We start from the raw sequence: 11,688 nt of genomic DNA, 5'->3' as shown, positions 1-11,688 counted from the left end.
TTATTTAATGATAAATGGCGCAGATAGAAGATATGGAGTTGGAATGGACTCCAAGTGATGAACTTAATTTTGGTACCACAGGAGACAAATATGGTGCTCAAAGACATAATTATGTGCATGGTTAAGAGAAACAACATCTAACAAAGTCAAGAACACTCTCTGGTAGGCCTATCCTTCAAACGTCTACATTCAATTATGAAAATAAATACAGAAGGTCTACAACACAGTGAAAACTACTCGTATTTGGTTTTGTTAGTCTTATGGCATCCGCCTTCATTTCCATCAATATGGTAAATGGCCTGTATTTGTATAGCGCTTTTACTAGTCCCGCCTAGGGACCCCAAAGCGCTTTACACATCCAGTCATCCACCCATTCACACACACATTCACACACTGGTGGAGGCAAGCTACAGTTGTAGCCACAGCTGCCCTGGGGCAGACTGACAGAAGCGAGGCTGCCATATCGCACCATCGGCCCTTCTGGCCATCACCAGTAGGCGGTAGGTGAAGTATCTTGCCCAAGGACACAATGACCGAGACTGTCCGAGCCATGGATATTACGGTTTATCCTGGAATAATGAGAAAACAGGCCTCAGTTGGCCATGAAATTGGTTGTCAGCCAATGGCCATAATTGTTAAGCAGTGAATGGAGGTGTTTTGTAAAACCCCTCTAATGAAATCAGAGAATCTGCACTTCAAATACATCTTTATGCCTGGTTTAAACTCCACTGTGGTGGTGTAAAAGAGGCAAAATTACCAGGTTAAGGTATGTTTGTTGTCGCTGTTGTGTGCTGAGAAGGGTTTTAATCTTATATAATGTTGCATGTTGGTCTTTTCTCCTCCCCCCTCCTTGAGGTTTTGAGTTTTTCTTAGAATGTAAAGCACTTTGAGGTGAATGTTATTAGGAACTGGTACTTGTTCTCAAGCAGCAATAAATGAAAATGAAGCAAAGTGCTAACTTCACACATTTGGTTTATTTGTTTTCATTTTGAAAAATTCATAGATATTGGCATATGCACAATAAGCAGTGTAAGTGAGTCTTTGATTAGCAGCAGCAGCACTTGTTAAGCCTGGTTGTTGCCACAGGACCATCACACAAGTCATTCAAGTCTCTCCCCAAAGAGAAAAAAAACAAAAACATATCATCTCATAGTTTTGTCTTTCACAATATAAAAGAGAATTTATCAAACACGAAGCATTCAAATATTTTCCTGTACACCTCATTTATACGACCTACTAGGACTGTCAGCATAACCCACACATATTATCACCACTGCTGCAAATTACAGCGAGGAAGAGCTCAAGGGCGTCCCCTGCAGCTGAGACAGAGAACAGTTTTTCTATTTGCACTACGTACAGTTTGTAACGTTTGATGTACAGCTGTTAGGGAACAGAGGCATTTATCACATCGGAAACTGAGGACTCCATGTAACCAAAAAAGTAGACAACAATGCGGTCTACTTTTTGGCATTGCTCACAGTAGCACCGAGACATGGCCTTCAAATGCCACAAGAGAAAGCAGAATACCCCACAACAAAGCTGGCTTTCCCACAGGAATCGGTCTAACGTCACGCTTGCATTCCTCTGGGAAATCCAGCAATTACTTGTATGGCACTTTACAAAGACGAATTGGCAAAAATCACCAGTCTTGTATCAAATCACTTCCTAGAAATGATCCTTCTTACATACAGTACAGTAAGGTGAATTACTTTACATAGCTTGCTTACCGTTTTTTTAATTCATTTTTTATAAAATTACCAGGTCCTGGTGGTAACGCCTAACACAGCATAGGGCATCATGTGTTGTGTTCATGGCTATTTGTCTTTATTATAGTGTGACCTGTATGTGTGTTCACATATGTGGTATGACACCGGGCTAAGGCACCTAAATGTCCCTCAGATATTGAGCCAGCCTATTCAGTTCACAGCTCAGAAGGGAAAGCACCGATATTATGTGCAGATATCTAAACTTACACTGCTGTTACAGTTACGTGATTGTCATTCCCAGATTTTTCCATTGCAGCTAAACTATGCTAATATCATTGGAGTAATGCAAGAGTTTTTAGAGCTCTGTGGCACTGCACGTCTAGGGATATTTTAGGGGAGACAGATCATACTAATGGCCTACAGATTTTCAAGCACATTCTTTATTAGATTGAAAGGGCGGGAAGAAAAAAGAAAAACTCTGGCATGTGCCAAAGGAAAGGCTATGCTAAAAACCACTGAAGCTGCTGGTACATTTAATGTAAAAATTAAGCAATCCTATTTTGACATGTTTGGAAAACAAAATCCTGTTCTCGTTATAAAATATTTCACGCTTTATCCTATCACAAAAAGACGAGGATCAGAGTCAGACGGCATATAAAACCACTGATAAATCCGTATAAAACAGTTAAGAAAAGAGGTTCCCTTAAAAACCAGAATCGTGCTGAGCCCATCCTCAGCACCGCTCCGCTGCTCAGGGTGCTTGTGTGTGTATTTGTGGGTCTGTGTGTGTCTGTCTGCGTGCGCGTTTGGGCTGAAAGACAAAATAAATATGAGTACTTTACATCCTGATACTGCCATTCTTTCTTTTGTGAAGTCCCTAAATTATTACAGCACATGTTCAAAGCTGTATTCATTCACAGGGACATGAGGGTAACTACAAACAAAGAAGGAGTAGATGAAGGAGTGTAGTTTTTTTCCTCAGGTTTAGTCTGGAGTTTGTGGTGGAGGAGTTAGAGATGTGTATTTCTAGGACTGGGGGAGGTGCTGTCTGATAATTTCTCTGGACTGAGGCGGGATCCTGTCGGGAAAACGGACCGAAAACTCCACGATGAGGTCACCACGCTGTGAGGGGTTCTTTGGAAAAGGCAGGCCTTCGCCTCGGAGTCGTTTCACCGTCCCTGGCTTGATGATGTCGTGACAAGGGAGGGAGATGATGCGGTTTTCCAGCGTGGGAATGCTAACTGTGCAGCCACACAACGCCTGGAGAAGAGAGGAGATTGAAAGGGTTAATATCATTAATAGGAATAAAATGCCAAATCCATGAATATCTCGGTGATGTAATGTTTTGTTAAAGTCTGCAGTCTTCATATCTTCCCCCAGTACGCTATCGGGAGGCAGTATTTGTTGTGCTTTCGGTGTGGTGTGTGTAAAAGTATGTGAAGAAAAGAAATTGTACTGACAGCACTGCGGGGGTCGAAAGAGCAGTATTTGGAACAGGAACATTTAGGAAAACATGACTTGGCAGTGGGAAAGTTTTCTAGTCTTTGTGTGCGAGTGTGTGTGTGTCTGTGTGTGTGCATGTGTGTAAGTGTGTCAGCGTTGCAGGGCCCCACATTGCACAGGGGACTAATTTTAGCAACGGTCTCATAGCTGGGACTAATGAAGTGAGGCAGGAATCGGCTGAGCTCGTAAATAGTTGGAGGGCCTGTCAGATCCCCACATGCACACAAACACACACATGCACAGACGCACACTCACTCACATGCCTCACCTCCTTATCACAGTGCCTGATGCATCCAGTCCGTGTAGAGAGCGCTAAACTAAACACAGAGACTTTCCGGTTATCACGACTTCACAGGCTTTCCAGTGAGCATCATTCACCAGATTTGCACTTAATGGAAAGAACTATTTAAATCCACAACTGTGTGAATGGACTTCCCTTTTTTTAAAAATATAACACTTGAAAAATACATCACTACAAATAAAACAGTAAATACATACTATAAAAAGGTGTGGAAAAGAGAGAGAAAACCAGCGAGAATGATCAGCAGTATAATTCACTGTGAGCTAAAGGGTTAGGTTAAATAATGAAGACAGGGAAACAGAAGCCTAATTTGGAGATTCCTGAAACTACTCTAAGACAAAGAAAGGTATAGAAATTAAAATTAAACATTTTAAAGTTGTTAAAGGGTCGGCTCTCTTATGCCATTTGTTACTGGCTCCATTAACCTTTAGCCGAGGAGATAAAAATGTGACCGTTCATCAGGTATAGACCAATTTTAACAGCATGTTGCTATTGTTACTGTGCTACTTTTAAATGCATTTACAGCTAAGACTGATGAAATACACTCACCAGCCACTTTATTAGATATGGCAGCAACTCAATGCATTTGCAGTTCAAACAGAGCATCAGAATGAGGAAGAAATGTGATTTAAATGACTCTGAACGTGACACGTGGTTGTTGCTGTCAGACAGGCTGGTCTGAATATTTCAGAAACTGCTGATCTACTGGGATTTTCCAACACAACCATCCCTAGTGTTTACAGGCCGTGTTCCAAAAAAAGAGAAAATATCCAGTGAGTGTCAGTTTACTGGGTGAAAATGCCTTGTCGATGCCAGAGATCAGCAGAGAAGTGCTTTGATCTAATAAGAAGGAAAAAACAACTCAAATAACCACACATTACAAATAAGGTATGCAAGAGAGCATCTCTGAATGCACAACGCGTCGTACCTTGAAGCAGATGGGCTACAGCAGCAGGAACACCACACTCATGTCAGCTAAGAACAAAAAACTAAAGCTACAATTTACAAGGGCTCACCAAAATTGAACAATAGAAGGATGGAAAAACATTCAGTCTGATAAATCTCTATTTATGGCATGATATTCACATGGTAGGGTCCAAATTTGGCATGAACAACATGAAAGCATGGATTCCTCCTTCCTTTTATTAATGGTTCACGCTGCTGGTGTGGGAGATATTTTCTTGGCACACTTTGGGCTTGTACCCACTGAGCATCACTTAAACCACAGCCATCCCTTTATGACCACAGTGTGCCCATCTTCTGTTGGCTGCTTCCAGCAGGATAACACACCATGTCACAAAGCTCAAATAATCTAATACGGGATTCTTAAACACTGTACTCAAATGGCTTTCTCAATCCAACATAGTGGCTCTGGGATGTTGTGGAACTGGATTTCACATCATGGATGTGCAGCTGACAAATCTGCAGTATCTGTCTGATGCTTTCATGTCAATATGGACTAAAATCTCCAGCACCTCTGTTTCCAGCAGACTTATAGCAAACCAAAAGCATGTCCAATCCAGTACTACATACCTACCTAATAAAGCAGTGAGTGTGCATCTAGTACAGGTAACTGTAGTGGTGCTAGATATAAAAAGGGAGATCACGTATATCACCTGGGTATCATAAAAGATCAAATCCCTGAAGGATTAAGATACTCAATAGCTAGAGATGTATAAATTCAATCCCCTTCTGGTGTAATTGTGATTTTTGCCCAGAGTAATAGCTCCAAGAGCCAATCCATGCGCTTAGACACTATTGTACTAATTGGAAGATTTTCAGGCTGTGCCTGTTTCTTTGAAAAGAAACTGAGGTGTAAATGTGGCCTGGAGAGCAGCTGCTTCACAGGACCAAGTTTTCCAGCCATGACATCATCATCATCCTTTAACCCATCACATACATTAGAGGGTGATTTCTTTGACTGCAGTGGAGAGCAGTGGCTCATCCTTCAGTTATGGACAGCTCCATTGACTAACGCACGTCTCGCACACAGACAGGTTGCCATGACGCTCAACACACATTGCCAGCTGATCCGAGGGCCCACTGATTGCACTGATTGCACTGTTTCTAAAGCCACTGAAGGCTTTAGAAACTGACACGTCATGTTCTTTCAAATATAGCAAAAAGTGTCACTTTTTGCTATATTTGAAAGAACATTTCCTAGACTTGTATTACTGAGGGCCATATGCTAATGTTAACTTTCACTGTTAAAACCCAACAGTTTTGTTACATTTAGCTGTCAAAGCCAGCTTAAGGCGTGCTCATAGTCCGAAGTGTCCTTACAAGTGTGGGCCGCCTGTCACAGAGCCTGTCCTGAAATACTGGTTGCTAATGCTACACACAACAGATGCTGCAAAATGCAAATGCTGTCTTACTCCCATAGATTCAGCAGTTATTTGCCAGAGAGCTGCAAAAAAGCTGTCCACGCTGCCTTTAGAGCCCAGCAGCCACAGTTGTCCTGGATGTGGATTTTACAGCAATGACAGGAGCTAGACAACTCAGAGGCTTAATTATTGCCATAGAGCCTACCTATAGATCCTAATATAGACTGGTTTCAGGGAAGCCAGTGTGTCATATTTGAGGTAAACTCTCAAATTGCTTCTGACTGTCACAGTGAAAAGACAGCAGGGCTGAATGTTACCTCTGCTAATGTCTCCCAGGAGTTTATAGCATAGCCAAACAAACTTGGAGACACTAAACTGAGCCGCTGATCAGGGCATGCTTCAGGCAGACAGCAAAACTGAACAGCCAAATATCTGGAGACTCATACAGCAGCCAAAATATGACTAAATGGAGATACCTGCTTCAGAAAGACGATTGCAAATATCAGCATGCCTCAGTCTCACCCCTTTTGGTTTTTACTTTGTAATGAGCACTTGCAGAGATTTTTGCTAATATAATCAATCATCTCATTAGTGAAGCTATATTCTCTACTGAAGAACTGGATAACATTTGCCACATTATGCGTGGTAGGTTTTCTAGCATGCGGCATGCATCTGGTGCTGTGATTTTACTGCAGTATTTAGCATCACATCTTCAGGAGAGCGGTGGAATATGAGCTCTTATTTGCTTTGGATACTGAATCATCTGACCCACTTCCCTAATATTCCCTAGATACCCCCCCGACACACACATCCCTGCCACAGTTCCCCTTCGCTTCTCCATCTCAACTTTAGCTGCGTCAGAAATTAAGTCTCTTATCTGGCTGCTGTGGGAGCAGAGGGTTTTAGCTGCGGGAGTTCTGCAGTGCAAGCCTAATCACTGTGCTGGTTTGATCAAGTACCATCCCCTGCTTAATGTGACTCAACAAACTCTAATGTGCTCTCGTCAACTTAGGCTTCATTGTCTTTCCGTGTGCAGACGCACTTATTTTCCAGCGCATTAACTGCACGGTGCGAGAGTCAGTGCTGCTTTTAGAGGAAACCTGCTAAAAAAAAAAAAAAAACGGGCCCGAGTTGAGTAAAAACAACATCTCCCCTGACATCTCCAGGTATTTGAGAACACTTGCCATTAAGCAGATCACGTGGAGAGCAGTCCAGTGAGTGGCAGCGCTATTAGAAACATTAAAGTTTGTCTAATATAGAGCCAGAGCAGAGCTGGTGCTGGACTCGCTGCCCTCTAATTAAATGTCCTGCCAGTCACAGTAATAACAGCCTGGATCATCACCAATGTCACACTGCAATCCGTCTTTAACGGAGTGTGTTGGCAGATACGCTTGAAGATGGAGAGTGTGTGCACACACACACACACTTGCTTGTGTGCAGCTTTGTGCTTGTGTGTCTATTTATGTATTGATGCATATGTTTTCATACAGTGTGCAGGATAATGGCTTTGTGCCAGTCACACAAATACACCACATTCTGGCTTCCTCTGTCACAGCGCAGTGGCAGAGACTCTGATGCACACACTCTCCCACCTTGGTATGTTTGATATGACCACCCACCCAGCACTGTTAAATTACAGACACACCTCTCTGGGCTGAATGACATGAATAATTTGTATTTTTAGTTCAAACTTTGCACATCTTCATTAAAAATTAACTTGGGACTGCTCCACTGAGAATCAACATCAGAAGCTTGGCAGCATTATCTACAACTACATGTAGAACAGCAACAAAGAGAGTTCAACTGGTGACAGAGGGAAAATCAGAAGACAAGACAGAAGAGAGAGGGAAGTTAAATCAAAGGAGACAGGCGCACCTCTTTTAGGCTGATCTTGCAGTTATAGATTATGTTGGAACCGTCTCTTTTGAAGTGGGCGTGCCCTTTGTCTTTAAGCACAAACGCTATGTCGGCGGGAATGTTCTCAGGGGTCTCGTCCCCTTCCTTTGGGAAAGTAATCTTGGTCCCCTCCTTCCAGCCTTTCTTGATGATAATGTTGAGGATCTTGTCCTCCGTCCTCATGCTCCGTCCGTCTGGGTTCAACCTGCGGCGCGTGATCTTCATGCGCTTGGTGCAGCCGTGGAAGATCTCTTCCAGCGAGACCTTCAGCTCGTGGACGACCGGAGGATCCTGCTGCTTTCGGTTGGTCCCGAGGCGCTCTGATGGTACACCTCTCCTCCTGCGGCCTTCCCCTGGGAAGCCATTGTTCATCCCCCCCGGAAAGCCAAACTGCCTCCCAAAATGGGTAAAGGGATCATCCTCGTCCATTTCCGCGTCCTGCTCCGTGTCATTGCTGTGGTCGTTGTGAAAGGAAAAGCCGTTGGAGCGACTGTGACTGCGGTTGGAGCCGAAAAACATATCAAAGGGGTTGGAGCCACCGAAGAAGGAGGCAAAGGTGGCATGAGGATCTCCATGAAAAGTGTAGTGGTACGATGAACTTCCAGGAGGACCCGAAGAGCTGCTGCCTCCTGTTTTTAAGCCTGAGAGATTTAAAAAAGAGAGAGAGAGAAAGAGAACAAGAACGTGAGTCCTCACATGCACACACTCAAACACCCACCCGCTAAAAAACACACAATAATATGAATTCAGATACCAGACGTAGGACCTAAACACAAAGTGCGGGTAACAGTAGAGAGAAGAGTGGTGCCCGCGTAGGTGGGAAAAATCCCACAGCATCACCGGTCTTCCAAAAGCACTGCTGTTGGAGAAACTCAGGTCACTCCATCCAACACACTCGCACAAAAACACACACTTACACGCACACGTTTTCAGCAGAGACACATGCACAGAACACCCACAAATGCAAACTACAGCAGTCGCTGCTATTCATATCTGAACCACGTAATGGTCTTATGCCATCTGTCTGTCATCTAGCACACCACACAGACACGCACACAGAGTTACATACACACTCCACGGGCAGCTGAGGTAGACTAGAAGGTATTAGAGCTGGTAAGTGTTGTTGACACCGAAGACAACAACAGAAAATTAAACATGTGCCAGCACATAAACATGAAAACATGGAAGAGACGGCATTATTACTTCAGTGACTGAAACCCACCAAGCTGCGATATGAGATGGTTCCTGAGCTATTTCAATAACAACTTAATCCATCATAACCCAGGCTAAGGCTTCACTAACAAAGCCTGCACTCTCTGACCCCTTGCACTCAAATGACCCAGAACGCCCTCTCCTTACCTTCCTCTCCCAGCTGATCATAGACCACCCTCTTCTTGGGGTCACTCAGCACCTCATAGGCTTCTGCGATCTCCTTGAACTTCTCCTCTGCGCTAGGATCCTTGTTCTTGTCCGGGTGAAAGCGGAGCGCCATGCGCCGGTAGGCCTTCTTGATTTCCTCCTCGTTGGAGCCCTTAGGGATGCCCAAGGTCTTGTAGTAGTCCTTCCCCATGGTGGCACTCTCAGGAATGGGACCCCCTCTTCAGCTCAGGCTGTTGTCAGTCACTGGTGAGACACAAGACTACTTTAGAGTCTTAAGATGGATACTAGCTGAAGGAGAGGTTATATTTGAGTTGGCAAAGGTGCAGAGTGGACTGCATCCATTAGGGTTTTACTGTGAACACTATTTACTGATGCTGTAGCTGGAAATAGAAGGTGCTGCTTTCACTGCTGAAAAATCAAGAGTGCCGAGGAATCCCCCTTCATCTAATTCATCACAGGGCTTCTGGCGACCAGCTCAGCCTGTTAGGCAGGGTATAGATAATACTTTAATAATAATGGTGATGATTATCTGCCTCCATCCCAGTTTTGTTTAACCATCCGGGCATAAAACCCCAAATGGACAGGCAGAAGCGCTTCGCCGAAGCACTGCGGTGGACACAGCGGGAGCGCACAAGGCAGGGGAAAGCCTGGTTTCATCTGTAACACTAAAACACCCTGACTATCTGCTGCTACAGAAACCGTTCGCTATTACAGTAAAGCCCACTCCCACGGAAAAAAAAATCCTTTAGCGTGACAATTTCAGCTTTATTTGTGCCACTGTAAAAACCAACGACGGGTTTAATCTGACTCACATTCCGACAGAAAGGAAAAGCCTAAAAAATAAAAAACGAATAAATGGACAGTGAGAAGAAATACAAGCAAAATCCTACCAGGAAGCTTTGCAATTAATGAAGAATCAGAACAGCATGGCCCGGCTTCTCCCTGTCTCTCTCTGTCTTTCTTCCCTTCAGCCCCTGCTGTCTGCCTGCCTGCTGCTCTGATGCTGCTGGGTCCTTATAAATTGACGTCAGGACGCCGGGAGGATCACTGGCTCTGAAATAACCGGTGACCAAACACCGAGATCCCCCTGACGTTTCTCTGAAAAATCTCGGACAAATGTCCATGAACCTTCGAGTCTACATCCACCGTGGGTAATAATAATATTATTAATAATAATTATATATATTTTTAAAAAGCAGGGTACCGTTCTCTAAAAAGGGATTAACGCATGGGTGCGCAAGGAATCTATGAAAAAGTTACTAAGTGATTGTAACTTCTTTGATGTGGGGCTGTATTCGATTTTTAATAACTCCTTTCACTCTGGTGATGGTTGATAAACCTAACCCCGCTTCTCCGCAGTCGTGTTCTTTTCTGGTCCACCCGACTTTGAAATTTCGCAAATATAGAAAGCTTTTCCTTAAAAAGCGTCAAAACATTTCCTTACCGAGCCTGCTCCTCCTGCTGCTGCTGCTGCCTTGTTTCCGATTCTGGTCCTGTGTCTGAAAATCGCAGCCGGGAGAGCAGACCCAACCCTCTGTCAGCCAGCAGCCAGCAGCACTCTTTGTTCAGGGTCTGCTCACATACACACAAACAGCACAGGCTGATTTCTATTTAGGATTAAGTTAAATTAGTGGCATTGGTTTAACTTTTTGATTTATGGGCAGTCCACGCTTGCAGGTCTGGGGCTTGGGTGGACATATTTGGAGAGGCGTCGTCCTGATTCCTTGCTTTAATTTTTTTTTCTTTTTAAAGGAAAAAGAAAGCGGTGTGTGTTAATGCGTGTGATCCTGCAGTCGTGCCTGGATTTAGTCGGTATAAACACTGACTGCTGAGTCATGTGATGACTCCCCTCTTTCACACACACGCATTTTCATCTTCTATCTTTGTGAAAAGTTAACATCTATTCACAGTCACATCCTACTTTCTCAACACCAAACCTCAACTTTCACGCTTTCTCATCCCTCAAAAACCCATTACATCCTCAACCCAAATCTTATTTTTAATTTTTTCACTTTTACACTTAACCTCATCCCCAACACATAGATTATCTTTTTCCCTCCCAATCTTTAAGCCTTTCACCTATTATTATAAATCCAAGTTTAGCCATTTCCAAAATAATCCATCTGACCCTGAACCTTGACCCAGAGCTGCTTGGAGATTGTTGGAGAGTAAAAATGGCTCCATCAAGGTTGATGTTTGGTAGAGATTCAACACATACACAGCTTCTAAATAATGTCTTATTATATAAGTATATAAGTATATATAATAAGTCTTAATTTGAACAAATCAGTAAGCAATAAGCATCCACATTTAGGCCTTCATCAGGTTATGTGCTTTACTAGTGAGGATTCCCAAACAAATAGTTAAACTTACCCAAACTTGTTGACAAATGGTCTTAAAGCTCAGAGTGACCCCTAGACTGTCCTTGTGTACAAGTGAACCTGATATTACAAGATTTCACATCTTGTAATATGTGAAATCTATTAATCTTCACATTAATATGAACTCAGATACCAGATGTAGGACCTAAAGACAAAGTGTGGGTAACAGTAGAGAAGAGTGGTGGCCACGTGCTTAA

The 11,688-nt window shown here is 43.4% G+C and overlaps 1 protein-coding gene across 2 annotated transcripts; it reads right to left on the bottom strand.

The window, feature by feature from the left end:
* Positions 1-955: 955 nt before the first annotated feature.
* On the bottom strand, positions 956-10,719 carry dnajb5 (DnaJ heat shock protein family (Hsp40) member B5). Of its 2 annotated transcripts, none has more exons than XM_006784171.3 (4): positions 10,555-10,719; positions 9,090-9,353; positions 7,710-8,371; positions 956-2,966 (listed from the first exon to the last, which is right to left on the bottom strand). In XM_006784171.3, the coding sequence occupies exons 2-4, from the start codon at positions 9,298-9,300 to the stop codon at positions 2,733-2,735; spliced, it is 1,107 nt and encodes a 368-aa protein (XP_006784234.2). In that variant the 5' UTR covers positions 9,301-9,353; positions 10,555-10,719; the 3' UTR covers positions 956-2,732. The 2 variants fall into 2 exon arrangements, with proteins under 2 accessions (XP_006784234.2, XP_006784233.2); XM_006784170.3 differs by lacking the exon at positions 10,555-10,719 and adding an exon at positions 10,001-10,119.
* Between the last annotated feature and the right edge of the window lie 969 nt (positions 10,720-11,688).

The sequence above is a fragment of the Neolamprologus brichardi genome, chromosome 12, assembly GCF_056152115.1.
Source record: "Neolamprologus brichardi isolate AB-2024 chromosome 12, ASM5615211v1, whole genome shotgun sequence".
NCBI lineage: Eukaryota > Metazoa > Chordata > Actinopteri > Cichliformes > Cichlidae > Neolamprologus > Neolamprologus brichardi.
Note: the sequence above shows the minus strand (reverse complement) of the source record. Positions and strands in the feature narration are given on the sequence as shown.

What these genes read in the sequence shown, in the direction of transcription:
- dnajb5 (XM_006784171.3), bottom strand. Translation starts at nt 9,300, where the DNA reads ATGGGGAAGGACTACTACAAGACCTTGGGCATCCCTAAGGGCTCCAAC. An exon ending in TGATCAGCTGGGAGAGGAAG is followed by an intron (nt 8,372 to 9,089) that starts GTAAGGAGAGGG and finishes TAAATCTCTCAG; the next exon opens with GCTTAAAAACAGGAGGCAGC. An exon ending in GCAAGATCAGCCTAAAAGAG is followed by an intron (nt 2,967 to 7,709) that starts GTGCGCCTGTCT and finishes TCTCTTCTCCAG; the next exon opens with GCGTTGTGTGGCTGCACAGT.